This window comes from Rissa tridactyla, chromosome 1, assembly GCF_028500815.1.
Source record: "Rissa tridactyla isolate bRisTri1 chromosome 1, bRisTri1.patW.cur.20221130, whole genome shotgun sequence".
In the NCBI taxonomy this organism is placed as follows: domain Eukaryota; kingdom Metazoa; phylum Chordata; class Aves; order Charadriiformes; family Laridae; genus Rissa; species Rissa tridactyla.
The window spans coordinates 20,875,240-20,890,385 of record NC_071466.1 but is presented as its reverse complement, the minus strand read 5'-3'; the positions used below and the strand labels follow the sequence as shown (position 1 = coordinate 20,890,385).

The window sequence follows — 15,146 nt, the reverse complement described above, 5'->3', positions numbered from 1 at the left end:
GCTGCTCTTGGTAAATCACAAGTGATTTAGGAGTTGTGGATTTAATTACATAAAGTTGATGAAGACTTTGATTACAGGCAAGCCAAGTTATTTCCACGCTTCCATTTCTCTTGTGTAAAGCTGGGATTATAACACATGTGAAGGACAAACTTGCAAAAGCTTGGGATTTGTTCTGGTGCTACAGCAGCACGTGTTGTATCTGCAACCAGGAGAAATGGAGACGATGGGTGGCATCCCCAGCTGCCCTCACTCCACCTGCCCTTAGCCCTGGACACACATGGCAGGGCTTCTGGCAGCAGCTCACGGTCGAGAGGTCCACGGGTGTGAAATGCAAACGAGCTCCCTGAAAAAGACCCTTCAGTCAAGTCAATCCTTGAGAGATTAACATTTGGTTTGTGCACTTTGCACTTTTTTTCTTACTCCAGAAGCACAGTTAAAAGCAGGGCTGGAGAGGAGCCTCTTAAACCAGATCGACAGCTGATGGGAATGAAAACCCAGAACCAGAGCCACTGCCCCAAAATGCTGAATCTGGGATTTTTTTGTCTTGTTCTTTCTAGCACACATACGGAGCATCTGCGTTAAGCCCCCTCCTTCTACTTGTCCACATGGCTCCATCTTGTGGGAGTCACAGCCCAGACAAACGCCTCCCCTCAAGAAGGCCTATGTTTGATGGACAAACTTTGCATGGATTCAAGAAACAATGGCTCTGTATCAGACAACACGAGTACATTAGAAACTCCGTTATCCCAAAATACAAAAGTAAGAGCTCTTGAAAAATTATTTTATGCAGACAATGAAAACAGCACAAAACCAGCAGTGCAGCACAATCCCATATACGTAATTTTTTAGTCTTAATGCTCACTGGATAAGAATACTTCTTCAGCACCCCAGCATATAAAACTGAACGTTCCAGTAAGAAATGTTAAATCTTTTGTTTCTTCTGCTTATCCTTAACAAACTATATTCAACTCAGAGCAAAGATTTGACCTGAGAGACATCAGGCGATGCACAAGACAACGGCTCACCACAAAGTACCCTATGAATCTATAAGACGCGTACGCCACCGTTTGCATTGTCATCTACATCCTGCTTGTATTTGAATAGCTTTCTGCTGTTGGTTCTCCTTGCACTGAAGTTTACTGCCTCTCTCTACCTCAAATTGCGCCAGGGGAGGTTTAGATTGGATATTAGGAAAAATTTTTACACTGAAAGGGTTGTCAATCATTGGAACAGGCTGCCCAGGGAAACGGTTGAGGCATCATTCCTGGAGGTATTTAAATGACAGATAGACATGGTGCTTAGAAATATAGTTTAGATTAGTGATGGTTTTTGTCAGAGTTAGGTTGATGGTTGGACTCGATGATCTGAAAGGTCCCTTCCAACCTAGGCGATTCTATGACTGCAGGAGCAGGACCTCTGTTACCCTGGTGCAGAGGCATTTGTTGACGCTGCTCATCACATTCACCGCAGCTGTTCACATGATGGAGCCTAAGCACAGTCACAACAGCATCATATCAGATCCGTCTTCATTAACAGATTCATCAGCAATACCATTCCCAGACCACAGTATTTTCCAGGCCCGCTGTGGCACCATAGAGTAAACACCACCGTGCATCAGCTGCCAAGCAGGTCCCATCTTTCATGTTTAGCTGTTTGTGAAACTCTGTCATTTCTTCTCGTTCCACATTGTCAGGAAGGAGCAGATGGCAGATGTGCTCTGCCTATAATATTGTTTTTATGATACCCTGCCTGCTGGCAGAACAGTGGAAGCAACATTTGGAGACAAGAATTTGCAGTATATTTTCATTTTTGGGTAACTGAGCTAAAAGAGCATGGGGTACAGAGAGAGGAAGAAAGGCTTGTACTGAATCAGCGCTGATAGATTTCTGTAATGTAGAACTGGAAAAAGTGATATTGAAAAAAAGGAGTATTTACTTTAATGTGTTCTTCATATCGGTGATGGGAAGACCAAACAGACACAGCTTTTTGAGACAACGTGTACTTTAAGATTTGCTGAAGGGAAGCAACAGGGGAAAGCCTAACTTTACTAAGACACGGGTCTACTGAAAACAATCATCACTTTACATGCCTGTTTGCTGCCAAAAAACTTGTGTCAGCAAACAAAACACTGGCTGTTCCTGCTCTCCTTCATTTTCTTGCACGGCAGCCCTCCCTTTGCCTCGTTCATTTTGGAAATGTATAAAACTGTCAGCAGTTTTCATCAGTATCCATCTTGCCCACAAGGGTTTACCATGCTTTTTTCTGAAGGATATGCAATATTCTTGAGGGGGTAGTCAAGAACGCAAGCAAGACGACAGGAAATCTGGCTCATAGCTGGCATTTGGGCGCAACCAAGAGGAGAAAATCTACCAAGAATTTGGTATTGTATTAATATTTTGTTTTGCTTCAGGGAGAACGCCCACTTCTTCCTTCCCCGGGAAAGGACTCACGTAGCATATGTCCCATCGCTGTTCATCAAGGTGCTGTGTTATGGGGTAAGCACACACAAAATCTGAAACAAAAAAACATGGTTTGATGGGATGAAACTTGAAAATATGCTGAAAAATAAATGATCTTTCTTCATTCTGTTTGGTCGTAACAGAAACAAGTAGCTCCCTTCCAGTTGTAGTCTGCCATAAAATCTACCTTGTAACCAATTTTATCATGCAATGTTACGCTCTACCTTTTTGTGGCATCACTGTGTTCACATTCATATGGGATTCAAATGCAAGATTCAAAGTTTTAGCTTCTAGAAGTGGTTTTCTGAATTGCCTAACACCAGAGCCAGAATCATAACAGAAATGATAACTGGAGAATAATAGAAATGATAATTACAATAGAAGCATAATAGAAATGGTAACACATGGTTTCATAACAAAGCTGAAAGAGACACTGAAAGTTTAAACCAAGGCTTCAGAAATGTTTATTAAAATTTTTTAAAAATACATGCATGATACACAGAAGAAAAAATGCATTTTATTTTGAGCTGCCAACAGTATTTCTGCTTTAATAATTTCAGTACACGGTTCTCTTCAAAAATAACAAACCTGACATAGTCAAGAAAGGAGCATCCTGTTTTTATTATACGCAAGATTAAACTAAAAAAAGATAATTGCTTCAAAACTCAGAGATTTTAAATTATGTGTTACTGTAAAATGACATCTGGGGATTTAGGTTGGAAAGTTGCTTTAGAAAGCCTTATAAATCAAACTAAATATTGCCTATAATCTCTGAGCCAATCTAAGGCAATCCCATTGCACATGGAACTCGAACTCATTTATCTACATCCACTGGTACCCAGCTGCCTAGCTGCCAAATTCATTTTGTGTAGACTACTGACAAAACTGTGGAGATGTCCCAGAAAAGAAAATGTGCCGAAAAATAATTAGCTGCGACTGTTGAGCAGATGTAATACAAGCTCTTCATCCTCTGCCAGAGAAAGCCCAGTGTCTAATGGCAAATAGGGGTCTTCCTCTTGGCTGACTTGCACCTTCTTCCTTTTCAGGGGCGTTTCTTCTGCTGTATTACTGTTGCTATAGCTTCTTTTCTTTCTTCCACCCTTCTCCTCAAGTTCACTGCAGAAACAGATCAATTAGTCTTTTTAACAACTGTGGTAATCAATATCATCTTGTAATCAAACAATTCATTTTAAACAAGGCAAATTTATGTCAAGATAAGAGCAAACAAAATTACAATTCAGAAGGGTGAAGCAACAGAAGCTGATGAACTCTGAATGTCTAAATTAGAATTGCTTTCAGGCCGAGGTGATGGTGGATGTTCTGCTGTCTTAATTGATTACAGTATATCAAGATATCGCTATCAGCCTTATCTAATATTTGCTGCCTTATACAGTGACAGACAACTTGACAAAACTGATTTAGAGATATGTCAGTGGACTCTGACATGCAATTCAAGATCTTGTCTAAAATAAATATGTGACAAAAATAAAAATATGAGAACTGTCATTTCAGTGGCGAGTCTTACACTTAATAGAGTTTTGATTTGGGTCCATCTTATTCAAACCACTCTTTCCCATTCTTTCAGAAGCTTCCCTTGGAAGCTATTAACCACCTCTGCCATGAGAGGAAGAGAAAAACCTAAACCCAGTTATTTTCCCTGCTGAATTCCTATTTCTTCTGCTGCTTTTCTCAGGATTTTAATGAATTGCCTTTTGCAGCCTTCAATCTGGATGAAACGGCTGTGGGTCTGTTGTAATACTTTGATTTCTATCACATGGCCACACGTCAGCAACAGGAGGGAAGCCCAAGCTTTCATGTTTCTTCATGTAGTTTTTGTCCATAACATAGAAAATTTGCTATAAATCAACTTGTCTAAGATTATTTTAATCTACTCTAACAAATTCTATTCTAAGATACAATATCTGTGTGATGAGTTATAGAGAGCTGGTTGTCGGGTAGAATTCATATCAAAAAAAGCAGAATGCAACCCCTCGCCCCCAACCCATTCTTCTCCAGACAAGTTAACTGAAACAAAATGGCATTCCCAGTTTTTCATGTTTATATTTTAAAGAATATAACAAAATTAAAAATGGAACTTCATAGACTGAGTTTAGGCTTTTCTAAAATAGATGGTTAAATTCAGTTTTTTAATTAAAATTTGGCAAATTTCCACCCAGAAAATTCACTTTACTTCAAAAAAAGGCTTTAAGAATTTTTTTAATTGCCTTAATTTTTATAATTGCTTAAGTGTAAATGTAATGTTTGTGAAACGTTTCATGCAGCATTACTGTTTAGAGACTTAATTAGAAACAGCAGCTATAACAAATAGCTCAAATAGGGCAATACTGTCCTTCCAGCCAACACGGCACAGGAAGCCCATGCCCAATTCAAACCACCTTCAGCTGCCCACCTTGTTTTTCCATTAATCGGACTAATTACCAAGACATGAAACGCTGATTTCATCACTCACTGGAAACCAGCCTAACCCAAACATTAACCCCAAAACATGGCAGTTTTCAAGAAGTTCCTGAACGCTCCCTGAGAGGGATCGGCAGCACAACGGTTCCTCCTCTTCCTGGCTCATATACTGCGCTTTCTGGCTGCCTCTCCATCGAGACCAAGGAGTAACATGAGATCTGATGGCCTTGCACCGGGTTGCAGACGTGTGACCTGCCTCCCTCTCTCCTCCGTCTTCTTTCACAGCAGAACAGTGCCAACCGCTGCCTACTCAGCACAGCACAGAGTGAGGAGGGAAATCCTAGGAGAAAACATCTTGTGCTCCCGTAATTAAAACAAACGAAACACCCTACCTTTATATTGTCCTTCCCCACCTATCCAAAAGAAATAGTGTAAAGCAACCTGGTCTAGTTGAAGATGTCCCTGCCCATGGCAGGAGAGCTGGACTAGATGATTTTTAAAGATCCCTTCCAACCCAAACCACTCCTATGATTCTATGAATAGCTGATGACCGTGCACCAAATACTTTTCCTAAAATTGGGACATTTCAAAGGATATAGCGACTTTGCCGGCTTTGAGCTGTCATTTGCATGGGGGTGGCTTTTCAGTGCTTGCTACCAACTTTTATTTTATTCCTTTCTACTTCTCTCTGTAGTGCATAAGATATTGCATAAATGCTGGAGCTCTACTGATAGTATATGAAAATACTCTAAAGCACTAAGACTTCTCACTTTTTCAAGTGGGCAGTGTGGGCTTGGGCTGGAGTTTCATGGTGTTTGCTTTGATCAGGACAGAGTAGGGGGTTCACTTTAAAAGCGTAAGGCTGAAATCTCATTAAGTAAAAATGTTTTAGCTTGCTTGCAAAAGAACCAATTATTTCCAGCGTTTGAATGGACTCTGAAGCCTAGTTTGCATTCATAATTGACTAATGCTCCATCTAGAACATTAGTTCAAAACATCTTAGCAATTAAAACAATGCATAAATCTCAAAAGTTATGAAATAGCAGACTTTAAATACCAGAAATGATACTCATTTTTGGAGTTTCAGAGGCCCATAGGCCTAGATGTCTGTAAGATGCAACACTTAAATATAAAAGACATTCAGAAGGAACTGTGAGATTTCCATTTTTTCCCACAAACAAAAGCATATCAACACAATTATGATTAATTTTCATCATCAGCTTTGCGGGAAGATTATGCTGAGTCAAGCTGTTTCATATTATTACTGAGGGATCATGTTGCTTGATTAGTAGTGCATACTAAAGTTGTATCTACACGTTAGGAGATAAATTTTCACACTAATTTGACCCCTACTGCGCCGTAAGCTGGAGAGGTGAATAAGGAGGAATATATAACACAGGAAGCAGCAGCAGCAAAGCCATGGAGCTAAGAGCAGCGCTAATGGCTTGTGTTTTCATGATGCACAAAAAATAGAAGCAAAACAGTACTTGATAAAGGAAACTTAGGAAGGAGAGAGTCATGTGGAACGTGCAAATAAGATGTTGATAATCTTGAGACACAGAGAGAAGACAAACGTTGCCCTTCCATAGAATGGTTTGGGTTGGAAGGGACCTCTAAAGATCAGCTGGTGCAACCCTGTTCCTGCAGGATGGATTTTTACCAGCAGTGGTCTGGGTGGTGTGGAGATGGGATGTACTCTAGAGGAGCAGTCAGAGATGTCGCTTTTACAAAGGATGAAAGCGGCAATTTTAAAAGGAAGCTGGAAAATCACCAGGAGACATGTGTGGCATCACGATGCCAAGAGGTATCCTGTACTCCGTCTGGGTGCTTCTCCTCAGCTGTTTGGACATAAAACTCTTCAGAAGAGATGTAATAGATGTAATTCTCAGGTGTGTGTGTAAAAAGGCTGAGTGTGTGAAAGCAGCTCTATGGGGATGACTTCTGCAGTTATTGTCAAATGAATTCCCCCTTGGTCTCCACTGACCGAAGGCCTGTCAGCCCACCCTGCAGAGCCAACCTTTTTATTGTTGGTCACGTCCCATGGACATAAATGGCTCCTTATCCTTCACAAACATACAAACTGATGCACTACCAGCTGGTGTCCACAAATAGCCAAAACAAAATAAAGTTATTCTAAGGTGAACTATTTTCTAACAGAAGAATGCAGTTAGAAAGCAACCCCACAATTCAGATCCAAATCAAAGCCAGTGCATCCCTTCATCTTCTATTTATAACACTTAGAAAAGCAGCATGTGCAGCTGGATTACAATTCCTTCCTTTTACCATCTGGTGCAATTTAGCTTTCCAGCCGCCTGAACGACCCACAGGGCCTGAAGCTGCCTGATGGAAGGATTTACTGGGAGGGGCTGCATCCACCCACTAACAGCCATCTCATCAACAGGCATGGTCATTTCTGTGGTCACTGTTTGCACAGCTGTAACAACAAAAGAAGGTAGTATCATTCGATAGGTGACGCTTATTGCACAAACACTAACACATGGTTTATGAATCCTGTCCCTTAAGTAAATCATAGAATCATAAAATCATTTAGGTTGGAAAAGACCCTTGGGATCTTTGAGTCCAACCATCAACTCCACTCTATAAAGTTCTCCCCTACACCATATCCCTTAACACCACATCTAAACGAGTCTTAAACACATCCAGGGATGGTGACTCCACCACCTCCCTGGGCAGCCTATTCCAGTGTCTGACCACTCTTCCTGTGAAGAATTTGTTCCTAAGGTCCAGCCTAAACCTACCCTGCTGCAGCTTAAAGCCATTCTCTCTTGTTCTATCGCTAATTACCTGTGAGAAGAGACCAGCACCAACCTCTCTACAATGGCCTTTCCAGTAGTTGCAGAGAGTGATGAGGTCTCCCCTCAGCCTCCTCTCCCTCAAACTAAACAGTCCCAGCTCCTTCAATCGCTCCTCATAAGATTTATTCTCCAGGCCCTTCACCAGCTTCGTTGCCCTCCTCTGCACTCGCTCCAGCACCTCGATATCTCTCTCATATTGAGGTCCCCAGAACTGGACACAATACTCAAGGTGTGGCCTCACCAGTGCTGAGTACAGGGGGACAATCACCTCCCTACTTCTGCTGGTCACACTATTTCTAATACAAGTCAGGATGCCATTGGCTTTCTTGGCCACCTGGGCACACTGCTGGCTCATGTTCAGCCGCTTGTCAATGAGAACCCCCAGGTCCTTTTCTGCCAGGCAGCTCTCCAGCCACACTTCCCCAAGCCTGTAGCGCTACATGGGGTTGTTGTGGCCCAAGTGCAAGACCCAGCACTTGGCCTTGTTGAAGCTCATACCGTTAGCATTGGCCCATCGGTCCAATCTATCCAAGTCTCTCTGTAGAGCCTCCCTATCCTCATGCAGATCAACACTCCCGCTTAACTTGTTGTCATCTGCAAACTTGCTGATGATACACTCTATGTCCTTATCAAGGTCATCAATAAAGACATTAAACAGAAATGGTCCCAACACTGAGCCCTGAGGGACACCACTTGTGACCGGTCGCCAGCTGGATTTAACTCCATTGACCACCACTCTTTGGGACCACCCATCCAGCCAGTGCTTGATCCAGCAGATCGTATGCTCATCCAGGCCATAAGCCACCAGTTTTCCACGAGAATTTTATGGGGAACAGTGTCAAATGCTTTTTGAAAGCCGAAGTAGACAATGTCCACAGCCTTTCCCTCATCCAATAATTGGGTCATCTTGTCATAGAAGGAGATCAGGTTCGTCAGGCAGGATCTGCCTTTCATAAACCCATGCTGACTAGGCCTGATCCCCTGCTTGTCCATTATATGACTTGTAATGGCACTCAAGATGATCTGCTCCATGACCTTCCCTGCTACCGAGGTCAGACTGACAGGCCTATAGTTTCCCGGATCCTCCTTTCTGCCTTTTTTGTAGATGGGCGCTACATTTGTTACCCTCCAGTCCATTGGGACCTCCCCAGTTAGCCATGACTTCAGGCAGATAATGGAAAGTGGCTTGGCGAGCACGTCTGCCAACTCTTTCAGCACTCCTGGATGTAACCCATCCGGTCCCATAGACTTGTGCGCATCCAAGCAGTGCAGCAGGTCACTGGTCACTTCCTCTTTAATTGTGATGACCTCATCCAGCTTCCCCTCCCTGTCTCCTAGCTCATGAGGCTGGGTGTCCAGGGAACAGCTAGTTCCGCTGCTAAAGACTAAGCCAAAGTAGGCATTGAGCACCTCAGCCTTTTCCTCATCCTTTGTGACTATGTTTCCGTCTGCATCCAGTAAGGGAGGGAGATCTTCCCTAATCCTCCTTTTGTTGTTAATGAATTTATAGAAACATTTTCTGTTATCCTTAACAGCTGTAGCTAGGTTGAGCTCTAGCTGTGCTTTGGCTCTCCTAATTTTCTCCCTGCATAGCTTTGCTATACCCTTATAGTCTTCATGAGAGACCTGCCCCCTCTTCCAGAGGTCATAGACTCGCCTTTTGTTCCTGAGGTCCAGCCAAAGGTCCCTATTTAGCCAGGCCTATCTCCTTCCCCGCCTACTTGTTTTTCGGCACACAGGGACAGCCTCCTCCTGTGCCTTTAAGACCTCTCTCTTGAAGTATGTCCAGCCTTCCTGGGCTCCTATATCCTTCAGGGCAGCCTCCCAAGGGATTCTGTCCAGCAGTCTTCTGAACAGGTCAAAATTTGCCCTCTGGAAGTCTAAGCTGGCAGTTTTACTAACCCCTCTCCTTGTTTCCCCAAGAATCAGAAATTTGATCATCTCATGATCACTGTGCCCTAGACGGCCACCAACCTTTACTTCCCCCACAAGTTCTTCCCTGTTCACAAGAAGCAGGTCCAGGAGGGCACCTTCCCTCGTCGGCTCACTTACCAGCTGTGTGAAGGAAGTTATCCTCCACACATTCCAGGAACCTCCTGGATTGTTCCCTCTCTGCTGTGTTGTATTCCCAGCAGATATCCGGGAGGTTAAAGTCCCCCACAAGAACAATGGCAAGTGACTGCGAGATTTCCCCCAGCTGCTTATAGAAAGCTTCATCCGCCTCACTGCTTTGGTTGGGAGGTCTATAGCAGACTCCCACAGCGATATCAGCTTTATTGGCCCTTAACCTAATCCTTTCCTGTCTGTCCCTCCTGAAGAGCTTGTAGCCATCGATTGTGGCACTCCAGACGTGTGAGGCATCCCACCACGTTTCTGTGATAGCCACTATGTCGTAGTTTTCCTGGTGCATCATGGCTTCAAGCTCCCCCTGTTTGTTGCACATACTGCGTGCATTGGTACAGATGCACTTCCGATGAGCTAATGACCCCAGCACCTTTTTGTGAGTGTGGGCCCCATTTCCTACCAGAACCCTCTCAGGTGCTTCCATGATTTCTAAATGTCTGTCCCTTCTCTCAAATGAAATGGCAGAGTGAGAGTCCTCGCTAGTCAACCATCCTTCAAGCCCTGGCATGCCTCTCTTGGGTTTATTCCTGACGGGCCCAGTTATCTCCCCTTCCCCCCTCATATCTAGTTTCAAGCCCTGTCAATGAGCCTTGGTAACTCCTGCCCCAAAATTCTTTTCCCCTTCTGGGACAGGTGCATATATATATAAATGCCAGTATATATGAATGGCATCTGGGAAACATGGGATCTAAATATGAACCTGACAACTATATGCCAAGCAACTCTCTTAATTTCTAAAAAATAATCTCACAAGTGTGTTTTGAGGTGATACCGGGAAAAAACAGGAAGCTTTTAATTGTTAGTATTTAACTCGCTTTTGGGCTTCAAGGTATGTCTTGACAAGCTGTAAGATTTAAATTTTAAGTGCCTTAGAGTCAGCCATCTGAATGTGCAGCCACGCAGCTAAGTTGCTGTTGTTTAAACAATGTGGTACTGTGAGATCTCTAGACAGGTTATGATTCAGTTAACATTTATCAGAGCTTGCTTTGGAGCCTAGGTTTACCAGCGCTGCCCTGGAAACAAACCGCCCTTGCCACAGAACTGCAGGCCATGAGTCGAGTTTCCAGGCTGCCATATAGCAACACGAGCCCTTTAGCAAAGAAATGCACAGAATAATGAATGAATCTGCTAATAAAATACAGTTCAGAAAAGTTAGGAATAATTTATCCCATAAATATTGGCATTTTGCTAATCAAACATGCTGTGCCACAAACCTTTTTCCACATAATAAATTTTAATTCACAAGGCCATGACAGCAATCCTAATGAAGATTAATTACTGCAGTCCCTTCCATGAAGCCCAGTGCAGCTTCTTTCTTACTTGCTGTCAGAATGCTACAGCACATAGAAATGATAATGAAAATATATCGTGTTGGGTTATTTCCCTTACTGGCCGTTCCACTGATGTAAATCAAAACAGCTCTAAAACTATATTTATAAAAAACAATTGCAGGAAAAGGGATGAATAATCTACTTGTAATGAAATACCAGTGTAATAGAACTAAAAGCAAGAGAAGTCTGTCTTGGAGCTGACGTACCATAATCCGGAAGAAGAAAAAATAAATATTTAAATGGAAATCAGACCAGCAAGAGACTACGCTTAATATTTCTTACTATTGCTCAAGAAGTATACAGAAGATTTGATGGGTAAAAGCAGTCAAACCAACCGTTAACATCTTGCTTCTGCTCTGAGGTCACCTTTACTTTCTAAAGGCTCTAGCGGACAAGCGGCAGTGGACTCGAATCAGATGTCTGAAGCTGTAGCGGCACTTTTCTTCCCTGTTTCCATCGCAGACACTGCTGACCATAAAGCAGCAGTACCTGACCCAGCCCTGGACCACTGGACTTTCTGTTCAGTCTGTTTACGCTAAGAAATTTTAGCTTATAAACCAGTCTGAAAATTGAAATCATTCAGGGGTTGATTCTCATACGGATCTAATATCAATATGCTCTGGGTTGAAACTGCTCCAGCTGGAGGTGACCATGGCTTCAATGAAACCCCTTTGATTTGCTGTATGTCCCTCTGCCAGAGGCTTAACCTCTGAAACATGCTGCTGCCTTTGGAGATGCTGCTAACCACCTACGTAACCCTTGCATCCATTCACTCCTCAGCTTCATCCGACACTGACATTCTTCAAATCTGCTCCTCTTCTTTTCTTTTGTGTGACCACCATCATCCTCCAATTGTTGATAGTTAATTTCTGAACTGCAGAGTTTCAGTAAATACTCATCCCATTTCTCCTTCATTCATGAGACTCTTCATGACATACTACATTTTTTTCTTTTTTCTTTTTTTTTTTAAAAGGTTATTTCTGCAGATGCCAAGTTCACAGGAAGGATCTAGTCTGACCGGCAGAGCACAGGGTACCAAATTTCACTAGGAAATTCTACCATCAGGTCCATTTCATATAGTGAGCTAGAGTATAACTATTATAAAGACTTTCATGGCATAAGAATATCATGCCTCTATCAACAGCTATCCAATGTTTCAACATCCAATTTTGCAGCTAAACAGCATGATCAAGCCTTTAAACAGAGCCTTTTTACAATGTCTGTCTTATGGGGCTTTTCTGGCTATGACAACATTAAGTTTTGGCCTTCACAAAGTCACTGATATGACCTGAACAATGCACATTTGAGGGAGTACCATGATTTGCAGATGAATCATCTCAAAAAACAATGTAATGTCAATTGCATCAAGAATCACAGACAACTTAGCAGGTCAACATCAGCATTCTGGGATGGGAAGACAGTGTAAGAAACTGCAATTTGCCCATAATTTTCATAAGTGAAGGAAGATACACAAACAAGCAGCACTGACTGCTGACTTGCAGACCTGTCAGCTGGTGACCGGCCATAAAATCACAAACAAAACAATGACAGAACTATGACATTTCTCCTATCCCCTCACGTCCAAGATCTGTTCCATGCTGATCTAAGAGTTAATGTGATCAGTCTCACTTATTAAAGATTTAAAGAAGGTAATGATGAGGTCAATCGTAACTTTGCTCTTCCTCAACATTTTTATTTAAAGAGGTGGATGGATTAGAAATATCAGAAATTTAATTTGGCTGGAAAATGAATATTTAAGAAATCCAGCTGTTTTTCTTCCACCCTATTTGATACACTTAAATTTTTCACGTCATTAACAACATACATTGATAGCCTTAAACCAAATATGATGAATGTTGCTAGATATACAAAAATTAATCTCATATTACATGCTTGGAGTCATTACTTACTCTGCTTGTAGAGGTATGGCTGTAAGGGAATTTTAACTCAAAGGCAAATTTAACTCATGATTTGTATAGCTCCCTCAATTTAAAAAAAAATGCGGGGCGGAGGGAAGAAAAGATCAACAAAGTTTTTGAGTACTTAAACCATGGACACATGGTCTATTTTTTGAAGAGTGATGAAGGAAGATACCCTAAGTCTCACATACTTGCTTTGAATTATCCCTTTAGGAAGCAATTTTTTCCTCTTAAAGGAAGTAGCAGCTAGTGTAGCCCAACATATTTCTATTTTAATCCAACACTTTGAGCAAAATCTGTGAATTTTGGAAATATAAACCAGAACAGAGTTGTATTTTCTAATCTCAAAGCCTAATTTCACTGTGTGCTACTCTCGGCTGATTTGTTTTTGTTAAAATCATCAGGTCAATATTTCCCAGCCCCAAGAGCAGCTGATCATACAATCATACAGCTCTAGAGAGGTGCGTGAGCGTTGATTTAACATAAAACCCTCATTCCCGCTGGCAGCAAGATTTCTTGCCTGTTCTCATATTTATTCTTCTTGATCCACCAGATCCCCATCATCGTCTCTCTTCCTTTCATGCATACATCCCCTCCACCTCCTTTCTCCCTCATGAAAAAAATCGATACCACTTCTCTGTGGCCTTATGCTCGCCATCAGCCTCTTCAGCTACCACTTTCCTTTACCCATAGGCTTACTGGTCATTCAAATTCTCTTGCTTTTCTTGATTTCCTCTTTTTCCAGCCCTAAATTAACTTCCTTCACTGCATCTTCCTCTTTCAGTTGGGCCTCTGCTTTCACAAAAGCCTCCTAAGGGGTACTCAGAGCACCTCACAAGTCCCCAGACATACCTACACTGAGCCTCAAAGCTGACTTCAGAGCTAGGGAACAGACCACTACATTTTTCACTCACACACACCTAAAAGAAATGGGGCTTCATCAGCATTGCCTACTAGAAACAGTCCTTGGCATATCCTACCGCGCCAAAATATGCTGGGACGTTGCCCAGAAGAGCTCTAGTTGGCACCATCCGAAGTCACAGCAGTTGTGGACAATACAGACAATCATGTGCCAGTACTTAAGATCACATACTGGCCAAATCCATTTAGCCTGTAAAGACATGACTGATGTTCCCTAGGCCGGCCCAAGCCAGCCGGGATTAACCGCCACATGCTGCGCTGCACACCACAGCCATCAACAGCTCGTAATTCTGACACACTCCTTTCAGGTTCCCCTAGAAATGTAATTTTGTCCTGGACCCTGTCATCTTCCAAATCTATCTGTCACCACGTTGTTGCCCACTGCTCTTGCCCTTGTATTGACATTTTACACAGCTTTTTCATTCACATTACATGGAGTGGAGATACTGAACCTGCTTAGGGAAGTGAAAGACCAAAAGGAACTACAATTGACTTATATTACCCTCTTCCTCCTCCTTGCGCAAAGAAAGAGCAATTCCCTGCTGCTCAGAAAAAGCAATACATTTCTCCCATCCTCGTCAGTTCTATTGACCAACACATTGGTGAACGGGCTACAGGGGACATGGTCACCAGGCTGTTAAATTAGGGCTATCCAGTCCTTAAATCCATGTCCAACACCCAGTCCTATGTCCTGCCTCCACAACGTGCAGTGACAGGGGGCTAGGGACAATCTAGTCACTAAGATTTAGCTGATTCAGACATGAAGAGCAAGAGATTTATGAACATAGACAAAATAAAGAACTATACTCCCATTTAAGTGTCAAGATCATGTTTCTGAATCTGTTACACAATAGGCTGTTTGTCAGAAACACACAGATGGACTTCTTGTTGCGGTGAAGCCAATGATAAAAACCACACGGGATTTCATGCAGTATCCCTCAGTCTTCCTGCAGTAGGTTGCCATCAACTACACATCCTCATCCCCACCCCATGCTTTGCTGTTAAGCTACAAGAAACAAAATCTTCTGGTTTATATAATTAAAAACACTGTTTTAAAATTAAGAAGAAAAGTTTAACATCGTTAATTTTATTATATATTTACTTCTAACTCGGATTTCACTTCATTTGTGGTATTGGAGAATCTGAGCAACACTGAAT

At 42.3% G+C, this 15,146-nt stretch overlaps 1 protein-coding gene across 1 annotated transcript in view; it reads right to left on the bottom strand.

Moving 5' to 3' along the window:
* Window positions 1-2,899: 2,899 nt before the first annotated feature.
* Window positions 2,900-15,146, bottom strand: part of DDX10 (DEAD-box helicase 10) — a 190,018-nt gene continuing 177,771 nt past the window's right edge. Inside the window, exon 18 of the mRNA XM_054193646.1 lies at window positions 2,900-3,575. Within this exon, the coding sequence (XP_054049621.1) occupies window positions 3,386-3,575 (190 nt within the window). The 3' untranslated portion in view covers window positions 2,900-3,385. The remainder of the gene's footprint in view (window positions 3,576-15,146) is intronic.